We start from the raw sequence: 14,153 nt of genomic DNA on the forward strand, positions 1-14,153 counted from the left end.
CTTAACAAAACAAAACCACCTGGTCATGACATGGACGATTGGATGCAGCTCAGCCGGCGTGCCCGGGACGACAAACGCCAAACGCTCCACGAAAGCAGCACGTGTAATAAGAATCATTCATTCCACAGGCGCTGCCTGCCAGCCTCACATACGACTCGGGTTTGGTAAACGGTCAAACAAACAGGCAGCAAATTGTTAAATGTTCCATATCGACTCGGGCCGTCAACGTCGTGGGTTTCTCGGAGAAATGTGGCTTTTAATTTTTCAACTTTGCTAAAAGAAAAGACAGGAAAAAACCCGCCATATCTTAAATTGGTGGCCAGCGCTACAGAAGAAATAGTAAACTTAACTTTGCTCCGGGAAGCCTTGGATAATGAAAAGACTCCAGCACTGATATTGACAGTTTCTCTTTTCACAGAGGCGAAAAAAGAAGAAAAAAAAAAGCGGCAGTCAGTCAATATGCCCTCACGCTTCATGACTGCTTTATAGCAGCCAGTGTGTTTCTGGCAGCCAATATTAACTGCCACACAGGAAACAATACCTTTCAACTAAAGTGCGGCTCCAATCAATTATAATTACAATATTTATAGCTCGCTTTCATTGGTGGACTGTTTGGGTGCTGTGCTTTCCCTGGTGAAGAGTCAAAATATTTTGACTCCATCTTGGTGTGAATGCATCAAATAAATGCGATGTTGCACCTGTGTGACGTGAGAACGACTGAGCGTCCCTCTCTGATGACGCTCAGGATGCAGTCCCACAGGAAGCGTCGGGCTTTGGGGTCCATCCCGGTGGTCGGCTCATCCTGCAATGAACAAAAAGCTTTCAGTCAGTTCCACCCAGGCGCTTCTTTTAAGAACGAGCTGTCAGGCAGTGCACGCAAGCAGGTAAGCTGTGGATCGGTGTGATTTCAGAGAAGTGATGAAATGAAAAGGGGGGGAAAAAAAATCACATGGATTTTTAGGCTCTAGTATCACAAAGCTCTTTCCGATCGTCATCATCAAAACATCACGAGAGGGAATATTTTTGGAGCTGTGGTCCAATCTGTGCCGAAGGCCGCTGAATCTGCTCAGCGCAGCCGAGAGCTATATAAGCTCTGCACTACAAAGGCGAATTCTGACCAGACCCATGTTCACATGATGGGAACATAAACATGAAGCACACGCCAGCGCAGCACGGCGCACGCTCACACATCTCAGTCACTCGCTGCTTCTTTTTCCTCGGGGCTTGTCTGTCCATGCCTGATTAGACATCGACAGTACTCGGTCCACAGGCTGGCTTCGTTCCACGCCTGGTTCTATCCTCGCTAGCAGAATCCCACAAATCCCACGGGCATTTCCATCGCCGTGCCCAATGTGCCCCCGTGCAAACTCTATGTGGCGCTGCCTCAAGGCCGCCTGGGCTCATTGGGCTCGCGCGCAGTGGCGAAATTGACACGGGGAGCTGACAACACAGGGTCCCCCGCTGACTTGGAACGAAGGCTAGCCTGGCTCGAGGTTTAGCACAGTGCAGCTTGATAGCTTACAAATTGAGGCAGAAACGTCTGGAAAGATTACTCCTTTACATCTTTAATTTAACATGGATGGAGTCATTACTTAAATAAAATTATTATTAGCACCGTAATCCAATGAACTGCTGCAAATGAAACAAAGTAATGTGTTAATTACAGCTGACGGGCAGCAAATGAAACAGGAATAATGTTGAATAGTTGGAGACATTTCTGGGGGGAAGGAGGGCGAAAACAGGCATTAAAGTGTAGATTTTTACATCTTATTTTGCCATCAAAGCTCAGGAAATCACATCAGACCATGTGATACGCTGACTGGATTTGCAGAAGCTTTGCAAAAATCATAATGAAAGGTTTTTAATTAAGCAAGCCCGTGTGAAGCTCCAAGTGCTTAAGGCCGCTGACGTTTGTCCCTCATAATGCCACGGCACGACTTCCTAATACACATAAATTGAAAACAGGCGGCGCGGCACATTCTGGGTCACTCCTCCATTATTCTTCCACGGGTGAGGAAATGTGTTGGCTCTCGGTTTTAAGATCTGATGAAGAAGGACTTAATATGTGCAAACACAATTCTGTCTGCTCCACATTTTTCCAAAAGGACCGGTGCATTTTCCCGGAAAATGAAATTGAATTAAAACACGACCACTGAGTGACCTCTGAGATGCACAGCCTGCTCATCCGCAATTAATCTACTTAAAAAATCCTTCAGTAAGGGTTTGCAAGTCTGATCAGTATCTTATTCTTTCTTCTTTTACTAGACGTTCTAACCTGTCGTATTCACGCTGCTGCATGTGTGTATTTAAAGAGAAAACAGCTTATGCTGTACACCACATACACAATATCAATAAAGCTGAATCTCACCAGAAAAATCACTGGAGGACAGCCGATCAGGGCTATCGCTGTAGAAAGTTTGCGCTTGTTACCGCCGCTGTAGGTTCCTGCTGATTTGTTGGAATATTTGGCTAGCCCCAACTTCTGGACCCCCCACTCAGCCACCTATGGAGGAGAGAAAACAGAGCAGCCATTGTGGTGTTGAGAGGAGTGTTCACCTGAGCCCCATCACTGGACTCATGATAGGGTGATGGATGATATTTTGACTATTATATGTGAGCTGTGTGGTTTTTCAAGGACAGGGCGTGACAGCTGGTGTCACCGTGAGACTTTAATGGCAGGTCTGTGGAGGTACTTTACTGTTTTCAACAACATCTCATCAAACACAAGAAAGCAGGAGCGTGGCCAGAGCTGTGGATGTGCATGCTGCACTAAATGAAGGCTGCAGGACCACCAATGAATTCCTTTCATGCACGTGGATGCATTTGTTTATTGATTATGCAAATAAGGCACGGGGACTTTGTTTGGATGGAGACTTGCCATTGCAAAAAAAAAAAAAAGAAAAAAAAAAAAAAAAAGAATTTGCAGTGAGGAAATTTTTGCAGCGAAGTTAAGAGCTTTGTTAGCCGCACAGAACTGTCCCTTTGCACTGAAGCTAAGGCATCAAAGCCCTGGCACCAGGTCTGAGGCCTGTGGTCACCGGCAGCCTTTTCCTCTTTTGATCTGAGTGCTGGAGAAGCGGGCAGTGTGAGGAGTGCGGGGAGGCCGCCTAGGGCGGGCCACACCACTGGGCATTGTGAATAATGCAGAGCCATAACCCACAAGCTGCTCCTTTTCTTCTACTGGCCATTTTTCATTATGTATGGCTTCTCTCATAGAGGTTATCTATCACTTTGACATGTACTTCACTTTGCCCTACATGCATTTTAGATGCACTCTGTTCGGTGCAGCAAACAAACAAACAAACAAACAAACAAACAAAATAATCTAAAACTAAAGAAATATAGTGATGCTGTTTCAATAGCTTTCTATCTAGTCTATACTTGGTACCAGCCAAGGTGCAGATGTGGTGATGCACACCATTAGCCAGGAGTGAAACAAAGGCTTCAATTAAGAAGATTACCATGGCGACCTCTCTTGCCGGTACCCCTCGTAGCCGGGCGTAAAATTCCACATGCTCTCGTCCAGTCAGCAGCTCATCGAGAGCATCAAACTGGGGGCAATAGCCCATGTTCTGGTGCACGGACCTCATCTCAGTTCGGATGCTGCGGAAGAAACACAAATGCTGGGTGACCTTCATGTTTCTAATAAAATATCTGAAGACTGTATTACATGCAGTCTTCATGCAGCACAAAGACATGAAACACAAAGAGACGAAAGCAAACAGCAACATAACTGAAGTAGACGTCAAGCTGGGTTTTAGAGGAGAAGATTCAAACTGGCGTAGAAAGTAAAGTTGTCAGATATTCACAATAACTTAAAAGAATTAGAGGAGCAGACGTGAGCCAGTCAACCCTCAGTGAAATTCCTCCAGACTATCATAAAGCAGCAGACGGGTTCATTTCACATCCTGTATTTGCAGTCTTAAGTAAAAGTCCCCAACACCCATTCTCTGTTTTATCAAATACAACCACAAATACACAGAAAACATTTTCTTATATTAATACTTTCACCTTCAGCAGCAGCAACAAATGTTTTTCGCAGCATTTTTTTCTCTTATTTTCTTAGTAACATTCAACAAATGTTCACTTGAAATCTCTTTCACCTGCTGCTTGGAGTCCGCTAGAGCTCAACAAGGTCGTGTTGTGAACCGAAAACTCCATTAATCTAATTATATGTTGAGTTCTAGCTCTGAGTAAAAGTTCACAATAACAGTGAGCAATAGTCCTTTGATAATTAAAGCACCACTACAGTGCTACTATTTAAGTCTGTTAATGCTTCAGTGTTCTTTCATGTCATGAACATTAAAGCTTGCAGACCTCCAATCAGAAGCATCCATGAAACAGGCTTAAAACGTACCATCACACCGCATGAGTTCAAGTTTCTTTTTTTTGCAATAACATTTTCAAGAGTGACTGACTCGCTATGAGCTAAACAGCTGCTCCGAGCTAACCGCTGTTAGGCTCTGTCGGTGTCAGATTTATCCAAAGCGTCTGGCTGTATCTCATTTGTAAAAAGGATCTCTTGGCCCCAAGCTTAAAGAATCTTAATGCCCTGGTTTCTACTGTATTTATACTTTTATTCACAAAAGTAATAACTAATTAATGATTTCACTTTTGCTTTTCTGTTTCATCTATCATGGATTTGGGACTAAATTTGAACATTATTTTCCATCACAAATAAGGCTGGGAATTTATGTGCAGCATCTGGCCACAAGAGGGGAAGTGTCACAAGCCAGAAAATGCTTTGGAAATACAAATACAATTCCTGAGAAAGTTGTAAAAACTCTCAAATGTAAATAAAAACTGAAAACAATTGTTTACAAATCTCATTAATCCACATCTTGTTTACAATAAAACCAGAGCATGCCCGTTCCCACTGTCCGACACGTCTCATAGTAACGGGAAAAGTACCTTTCCATGTCGTTATGAAGCGCTACGGGTTCTCAATTAAAATTAATAGAATGCACTCGCGGTGATAATCGACGCTTTGAACTGAGGCTCCAGCCCTCACCATAACCTTAACCCGATCACAGTGTAATCTAAAGCGATTCATGATGAGGACGTAAAGATTCATTCCATCTGGCTCTCATGCCATGCTCACATAACATACCGACAATTTGTCACACGTGTCAGTATGTTACGTGTTGCCATGAGAACGTGCTGCAGAAAGCATGTCAAATGTTATATTTTAAGAAAGATATTTGCTTATTTTAAAGTTAATGGCACCAACACATTTCTAGAACAGTTGCGGCTGTAAGACACATTGTAACACACTGACTATATCACCATGTACAGTACAGAATTGTTTTTAAATATCCTAAAAATTTGGAGAAATCTCTGTACGTAAGTGACAGGGTCAAAAATCTCCACTGGCTGCAGATGATCTTTGGACTTGCGGGCACTGCATTAAAAACAGGTATGATTCTGTTACGGAAATCACTGCACGTGCTCAAAAGCGCTTCCAGAAATCACTGTGTGCTGTCTCAGTTCACGGTGCGATCCACAAATGCAGGTTAAGGCTCTATAATGACATTACAGCCAAAGCTCACTGAATTGGTTGGAGACAAAGTTGAAAACTGTTCTCTCTGGAAAACATGGATGCTGTGTCTGCCAGACTAAAGAGGAGAGGCCCCATCCAGTCTGGCTTGCACATCTGGAAAAACACAGTCAGCGCTGTGTTTTATAAACAGGTCTTAGAGCAACGTATGCTCCCCTCCAGACGGCATCTTTTTCAAGGCCTTGCATATTATAGCAGAACAACCTTAAACCACATACTGCAACAACATGACTTTGGAGTAGAAGAGTCCAAGTGCAGAACTGGCCTGCAGTCAGGAGCTTTCACTTTATTTTCTCAGTTTAAACACTTGATATGTTTTCTATTTTGAATAGAATTTTGGCTTATGGGATTTCCAAATCATTGTATTCTGTTGTTATTTACATATTACGCATCATCTCAACAATTTTGGCACTGGGTTTGCACAGACTACACTGCTGTTAGCTTAGTATAGAGACTAAAACCTCTAAACTCTGGATGATCTTTGAAGACTGAGGATTCAAACAAGAGGGGTTAATTAGCCCAAATACGTACTTATAAATGTGATGATGTGCATTAGCGTCTCTGTGGTAGCTGAGGTAATCCACTTCCTTCTTGATCTTCATCAAATAATGGCAGCTAATGAGCCACCTGCTGCGGTTAGCATGCTAGCTTTTCCTGAACAGTAAAAGCATGCTAAATGCAGGCATTGCTATTTTCTGCGAGCCCACAGACGCAGACAAGAGGGACGACTGCCATGAGAGCATAAACTTCCATTTAAGAGAAGCTGCCTTTTCTCTTCCACTAATCGTTCTTGCCAATGCACAGAAAGCATAATGAGCTGAAAACAGAGTGGGTGTAATCACATCTGTTTTTCCTTTTCTTTTTAGTTTTCGTTCCCCCTAAAGGTCTCGGGTTTTTCTCTGATCTCCTTTGTACCTACATTAATCAACATAAACACTGCTGAGCAAAGCACTGCTCTCTTCGCCGCTTGTTTTTCGTTGAACACAAAGTCAATTGCAAGACGTGCGAATGAACAGCCGCGGCTCAACCGCACTCTGCCGTGCCGCCTTAAGAGATGCGCGCCAAGGCAACGGAACACGGTTGTTTGTTCCTAAAAATAAGGAAGAGCAAACTTTCTTTCTCTCAAGTGCTCGAGTGTCAGGGTATTTTTTATTTTTTTTGTTTTTGGCATGTACAAAGATTTCTTACCACTGATATTGCAAGGCTGAGACAAAAAAAACCAGAGCAGGGTGCAGGGTGAGGATATGAAAAGGAATGAAATATGTGTAAGCTGTACAAGAGGTAAGGAGGGGGAAAAAGGCGAGAGCCGAGTCTTCAGCATTTCTGAGAATCTCAGAGTAAGGAGAGAAAACCAAAGCTGAAGGAGAGGCAGAGACAGCCAAATGTATAACAGATAGTGGAACTGCATAGCTGGGAAAAACAAAGACAGTGAGAGTGCCGGAGATGGAAAAATAGAAAGCGGTATTACAGAGAATGAATGTAGCTGTGGAACAGGATGTGAGCTATAAAAAAAAATACAGCTCGATCCCCATCTGAGCAGCCTTCCTAGGTGGCTAATTATGATGAGGTACTTGGTGCACTAGTGGGAGTTAGGGCCTCACCTGTATCCATTTAGGAAGGCCTCTCCACTGGAGACTGGGATGTCTCCTGTCAGCATCTTGAACGTGGTGGTTTTTCCAGCTCCGTTGATTCCCAGCAAGCCGAAACACTGGCGGGGACAATGAGCGGGGGCGTCCGTTAGGGAAAACAGTGTTTACGGTGTCATTGAAAAACAGGCAGGGGAAACCGGCCTGGGATGACATTTCCAGTTTACAGCACGCAGGTTTTTATAATAAATACCACTCATTAACACGTTTAACGAAGTTTACCTATAGACTGTGCAAATACTCGTCTGCTGCGTGTTACTGGGACTGCAGTTTATATTGCATGCTAGACTGCTTCGATGTTTAGCAAAATAACAAATTGATATATTCTGTGTGCAAACAAAACAACAAGACTGTAAATCAACACGGCAGGCGCACAGGAACAAATACTAAAAAAACTAAACAAAAAAACACTCCCAAAGCATTTCTTCCTCACTCTGTAAATTGCTACAACAAACACCACCCTCTCTCTCTCTGTTTTTTATTTCCTGATGCTGCTGATTTTACTTCCCTCTAGAGGGCATGTGGCAGGAAGTTGTCCCCGCAGAGCCCCGCGGTCATGTGACCCGCCTTAGGTGCTCTGGCTCGGACATAAATATTTGATTTCTGTCATTCATTGATCCCTGCTTGTTTGTGACCTGTGCTTGCAAATGCACAGAGAGCTAAGCTTGATGTAAATAATGCATGGAAATGCAGTGTGTGATCAGCAGAGCCCCGTGAATCACAATATTCCACTGGCATTTACATTGGGCTTTGAGTCAACATTGGAAGGGAGGATAGGATACTAGCGGAAAGCCCGCCGAGCACGAAAGCCTGTCAGCATTTGAGATTATGTTTAAATCAAGCTTCTAGCGCTACGCTGCGTGTGACAGTGAGTGTGTGTGTGTGATATCCCACATGATATCATGAGTTTTACACAGATAAGTTGTCCAGTTCCCTCCGTGGCGTTGGCCTATTTGGTTTCCTCCTGCCAAGTGCACAGAACTCAACAATCACTGAGTCCACATGCTGCTGCTACACAACACCCATTTCTTTCCTGCTTGTATCTTTAGTAGAGACATGCTTGGCTGTAGCATGACTACACAAACAAGCCTGATAAGGAGATCACTGTTCCTACTAATGTCTTCTTTGAGAAGAGTGAAAGATATTTTGATTTGACTCTGAGAAAACACTGAGCCAAACACTCTCAAACTGTCAAGAAATACACTCGCACTGTCAGTGCAATCGCCCAACTCAATGCCCTCGTGCTCTCGTGAGTCAGTACTGTCGGACAATTCATGTCATTCATATTTTATTTTCTGCAGAAACTGATTTTTGCGAAGTAATCAAAAGTACGATTGTTAAAAAAAAAAGCCCCACAACACGGAGAAGTGCAAACAGACAATCTACTTGAGAAGGTGCTTGTGTGATACAGCAGCATCTGGCTCACCTCTGCGGCAGGAACGCCCACACATAGCCTGTCCACAGCGGGGGTGCTCTTCCGAGGGTATACCTGCAGGGAGCAGACAATAAAATGAATCAACCAACCAGCAAGAGGAAAGGAGAGAAAGGAGAGAAAGAAGGCGAGAAGGCGGGAGGCAATGGGAGTGTGGGAAGCAGACAGTGAGAAAGATAGCAAAGTGGATGGCATGAGAAAATATGGAGCGATAGGCCAGAGCAGCAGGGAGGAAGTGAGATGGAAGAAGCAGGTGGAAAAAAGAGAGAGAGAGTGTGAGAGAACGCGAAGGAAACAAATTTTAACAAGAAGGGATAATTTGCAACATTTAGAGTGAGCCAGATGGGAAAAGCTATTAAAAAAAAAGTTAGACACTTGCGCAGAGGAGAGAGGGAGAGGACATAAAAATGAGTATTTGTGGCTGCAGTGACAGCATTCATGAGCAAATCTGTCTTGACTTTGAGTACCACTTTAGCAACCTCAATAACCATCAACACACTGTCACTAGATGACCAGCATTTTATTTTATGCACGGACAGCGCATTCGGCCACATTCACTTGCCTCGAAATACAGTGTGACGACCTTGGTGAAAAAGCACGCCATCTTTTCTGTTAAAGAAGTCTTAAACCCAGGTTAATAAGACCGCTCAACACAAATTGTCAATTAAATGGAAGATTAAACGACCTCATCATTTTTGGAGAACGGCTGCTTGCATCAAGGAGTTCTTGGGTTGAATCTTAATTGTGAAATTACATTTAGCTCATACAACAACATCCTCGATTGAAAAACAAAACTGATGTCAAGGTGTAAAAATCTGCAGTTCTTCAAATGGCCACTTGAGGCTTATTCCCCAAAAATGAAAACTTGAGAGCAAACTAATGATACAGATTTACAGCAGCTTTACAAAAGAAATACAGATAATTTGCTGGTTAGTAAAAACTGTAAGGCAGTTGTTCTCAAACTTTCAAAATCTGAAAAAAATTCCCAAACCACAAAATATATTTGAACCAATAATTCACATTAAAAAATTAATACAAATTAAATTTTTGCTAGATAAAGTCAGCAAATTAGCCTTCAGCAAACCCTTTTGGTTGCTTTCTGTACCTAAAAACAATTTTGCTTAATTTGGTTTCTTTCTCTTTTTTTTCAAACAAATTGAGAACACATGGTTATATTACAACCTGAGGTCTATGAGTAAAGGTAAGGAATAATTAAGAGTGTGAAGAGATAGCGAAACGCTGAATAAGTAGTGAACGCTGATATATTTTTACTGTTTAAATTTATTATTAAGACCTAAAAGTATATTTTCCTTTGGGGGTGGTTAGCTGAGTTACCAGTTAGAGTTACAGGCGGAGACCTTTTTTTCAGGTTCACTGGTTGTAGACAATAAGGAACCTGTTGTTCAGTTTCTAAAGTGAGTATCAGTGTTGCCAACTCCTCAGTAAGGAAAATCGCTATTGGCTGTCCTAAAAGTTGCAAGAAGTCGCTAATTTGCATAATTGGTCATGCTAATATAATTGTAACCTACGTTGTTGGAGAGAGAAATAACATCGTGGAAGAGACAAAGTGAGTAAAAAACGTCCTAAATGCATTTAGAATTTATTTAGAACTACAAATTAAATTTATTTTAGCGATTATTGTTCTTTTTAATGTCACAATTCCAACCCTGCTCCTTTATCCGGGCTTGGACCGGCAAAAGTGACCCGAAATAGGCACTCTGGTGGAGTTACTTTGTGTGTGTGTGTGTGTGTGTGTGTGTTTGTTTATAAGTAGTTTTAAACCTCGTGATCCACAAAACAGCATAACAGTAAAAGACAAACTGACTGCGTTACAGTCAGTGCGAAAGCAGCGGCTTCGCTCATGCGCGATTCATTTGCAGTTTGGACGCACAGGTGTGAACGTCTCCTGCCCTGATAGCAGCGGGGGGAGGACTATCCTCCGCCCGTGAGCGCTTTGGAACAGGCGAGGTGCCCACGGCAGCACCGCTGCTTGTTGAGAGTAAAAGTGATACCCGCTTTCACATCAAAAAGTCGTCATAAATAAGTCTCCAATAACACCAGAAAAAGTCGCCAGATTTGTCGCTTTTTAGAAAAAAAGTCGCTAAGGGGGTCTGAAAACTCGCTAAATATAGCGACAAAGTCGCTGAGTTGGCAACACTGGTGAGTATGTCTTTTAAGCCTGTTTGTGCTAGCCAAATTAGCTTCCCCTTTAGAAAACACTGAAATGCTAACCAAGCTAGCCAGCGGTATCATTAGCTGAAAACTCTCTTCTTGTCTAAATATGGTCCAGTCAAAAAAACAAACAAACAACCAAACAAATAAGAGCAGAAAACATATTATATTAGAAATTGGCTTCAATGAGTAAAGAGATTATCTCTATACTTCTGTAGTTAAGAAATATTTAATAGTGTCGAGAGACAGTGGATAGAGAACTGCTAAGTAACTGATTAATATTGATACATTTTTAATGTTTAAATTATTAAGACCTAAAAGTATGGCTTGTTTTCAGCCACAGGTGGGAAGCATGTTTTTCAGGGTTTACTGGATCTAGACAAAAAGGAACTTTTTTCAAGTGAGTACATTTGAATCGTGATCGTGGCTGAAGAGTTCGGAGTTTGCCTTGTAATTGGCTTGGACAGTCTTGGTCGTTCTGTCCTTGGGCAAGACACTTCACCCGTTGCCTACTGGTGGTGGTCAGAGGGCCCGGTGGCGCCAGTGTCCGGCAGCCTCGCCTCTGTCAGTGCACCCCAGGGTGGCTGTGGCTACAATGTAGCTTGCCATCACCAGTGTGTGAATTTGGGGTCCTTAGGGACTAGTAAAAGCACTATACAAATACAGGCCATTTACCATTTACATTTCTAAGCCTGTTTATGCTAGCCAAAATTAGTGTCCCACTTAGTATAACACTGAATGGCTAACCAAGCTAGCCAGCAGAATCGTTCGCAACAGAAAAATGTCAAATGTGAGACATGAAGATAAACCAGTGTGTAAAGCGATAGATATGAACATCTTAGATAGGCTGTGATCTTACTTTAGTATTATTTTTTGGTGGCATACTTGCTGAAACTAACATATGGTTTAGATATGAGCTCTGGCTAGTTAAACCTCCTTTATGCTATGCTGAGGACTCCACCAATGCCTAAAGGTAATATATAGTGTTTTAGATATGCATTGTTCTATTATATTTGCCATATAATTGCTTTGTTTGTCTGTTAGCTTCACTAAACTAACATATTTTAGCTTTAATTGTAGGTGGAATATTTGATTATAATTGGGTAGGCAGAGGAGACTTTTTTTGGCGTTATCCTGCTTTAAGATATTGTTGTTGCTGTATGGGGTGGAAAAAATTAACCAGTATATTTAATATATATTTAATGTTTAACATCGCAATCAATGCCTGTCCAAACCAAGACAGACCATTTGATTGACCACACAAGTTCCAATCAGAACTAGAATCAGATCTTCAACAATGCAGAACAAAAAAAATGTCTTGTAATTGGATTGTGAGTCAGCATCATGTCGAGGCTGTGCGGTTACACTTTCAATAAAAAGGTGGCTTCCCACAGATTTACTTTCATCTTTTTTCTGACAAATGCAAAATATAGAAACATCTACTTCAAATGAAAATGTTTTGTTAAATTCTAAACAAAAATCATGAACATCCAACAAAATTAAGCATTTATTTTGGTGCCCTTCTACTTTGAAGGCTACATATGGGTTGTGTATGCTTTCAATGTGACTTGGAATCAGTGTTGCTTTGTTCTCATGTGGAAAGCCAAGACAAGGCCTTTGTTCTTACTGGAGAGTGTGACAGTTTAAGATATTTAGCACTCAAAATCAAGGACAGCACTGTGCCCTTTTGAGTTAAAATAAGAGTGTCTGTTTTGGTTTCATAAAAGCTGAAAAAAGACTTCTCTGTGAGTGTTGTGCATGGTTATGTTCTCGTATTGGAGAGCTGCACTGGAACAAAAACGTGTTGCTAAATTTTTGTTAGTATGAATGTTACATTTCTTGGTATTTTAAAACTTTGTATCCGAAGTAAATGCGAATTTCAGTCTGCCATTTAAGTCTGACAAACAATGACATTACATTTATTACACAGTTGGCACATCAAAAGCGTCTGATAAAAGCAGGAGTAGCACAGATCCATCATTTTTCCAGCACCATCTGGCAGCTGCACTCAGTATTTATCAATCTGGATTACATATACTACCTTTCAGTGATAGTTTTAGGTGCTAAAGCTACATCAAAGCGAGAGATATAGGTATGGAGGAAGGCAATTAAAGGATAATTCCCCTCTGGCTCGAGTACCGCTGCAGCTGTCATGATAAGCAGACCGACATCTAATCAGATGAGATGGCTTTGAAAATAGGATGTCGGCACCTAAAAAGCTAAAATACAGATTTAGGTTTTAACATCTCAAGTCTTGAGTTTCAAATGCTGCATTTCCGGCTAAACCATGTGCACTTACGGTCCTTTTTCTTTTTTAAACAGTACTGCAGATCATGACTCACAGTGCAAAGGTTCACATTTTTTGACACCTTTTACCTTCACAGCCCTGTTAAAAGAACGTGTACCCTTCGATCTCACCACTCTTCACGTCTTGAACAAGTACAAACTTCTGGAAATGACAGTGAACTCATTAAGAAGCCAGTTTGAGATGATTTGAACTTTGGTAAATGGTTATTATCCTGCTGGAAGCAGCCATCACAAGATGGTACAGGCTTGTAAAGGGATGGACCTGGTCAGTAGCGGTTTTTGATACGGGCGACACGGGCGGTTGCCCAGGGCAGCATCGTGGTGGGGGGGCGGCATCACGGGCATCAAAAAAATAAATAAAAAATTGCTCGTACTCATGCTGCCCCGACGTCATGCCAGCGTATATTGGGAATAGCATAGGCACCAATCGGTTTTCTATCGCCCATTTTCTGGGAGTAAGGATGCCCTCCGTTTGCGAGGTGCGCCTGCTGCTTGCCGCGCAGAGAGGAGAGGGCAGGGCGGCGGGGGATTCTCTGACCGGCTGGAGCAGCATCTAATAACCAACTCGCAAAATAAAACAAAAGAAAATCAAACCAACAAACACGAAAACACCAGACATTATGATACAGACTTATAATTTGCGCCGATGTTTTTTCGAAATTCTATAAGGTGAGCGCGAGAGCCCTCGGTGCACCTGCTCGCTGCTGAAGTCAAAGTAAACTTTATTGTCATGTCCGCTACATACAGTCCAGTATATAGAGAGACGAGATGACGAGGCTCCAGTTACAGTAGTGCAAGTAAACAAACAATATATATAAGAAGAGTAAGAAAATAAATATACACTTTAGGACTCGGGATAAAGGGATCAATAACAATTTAAAATTTACAATTTACAGTTTGATGATTTAAAGTCTCACACAAGCCGTCGAAAGGGGAGGGGGGCCGGCTGCTTCCAAATAGAGCACATTTCATTTATAATGTTGTAAATCCAAGCCCATTATGTATTCATGATTTGAATCCTGGGTTGTGTGAAATCCCA

At 42.1% G+C, this 14,153-nt stretch overlaps 1 protein-coding gene across 2 annotated transcripts in view; it reads right to left on the bottom strand.

Annotated features, from left to right (window-relative positions):
- LOC102294278 (phospholipid-transporting ATPase ABCA1) overlaps positions 1 to 14,153 on the bottom strand; it is a 184,842-nt gene that overhangs the window by 20,626 nt on the left and 150,063 nt on the right. For both annotated transcript variants that reach the window (XM_042224376.1, XM_042224377.1), the window contains exons 43-47: positions 8,630 to 8,692; positions 7,159 to 7,265; positions 3,462 to 3,603; positions 2,369 to 2,503; positions 699 to 802 (exon numbers count right to left, since the gene is read on the bottom strand). In XM_042224376.1, coding sequence (XP_042080310.1) covers positions 699 to 802; positions 2,369 to 2,503; positions 3,462 to 3,603; positions 7,159 to 7,265; positions 8,630 to 8,692 — 551 coding nt within the window. The remainder of the gene's footprint in view (positions 1 to 698; positions 803 to 2,368; positions 2,504 to 3,461; positions 3,604 to 7,158; positions 7,266 to 8,629; positions 8,693 to 14,153) is intronic.

This window comes from Haplochromis burtoni, unplaced genomic scaffold (genome assembly GCF_018398535.1).
Source record: "Haplochromis burtoni strain Fernald_Lab_line unplaced genomic scaffold, NCSU_Asbu1 Contig_136, whole genome shotgun sequence".
Taxonomy (NCBI): Eukaryota; Metazoa; Chordata; class Actinopteri; order Cichliformes; family Cichlidae; genus Haplochromis; species Haplochromis burtoni.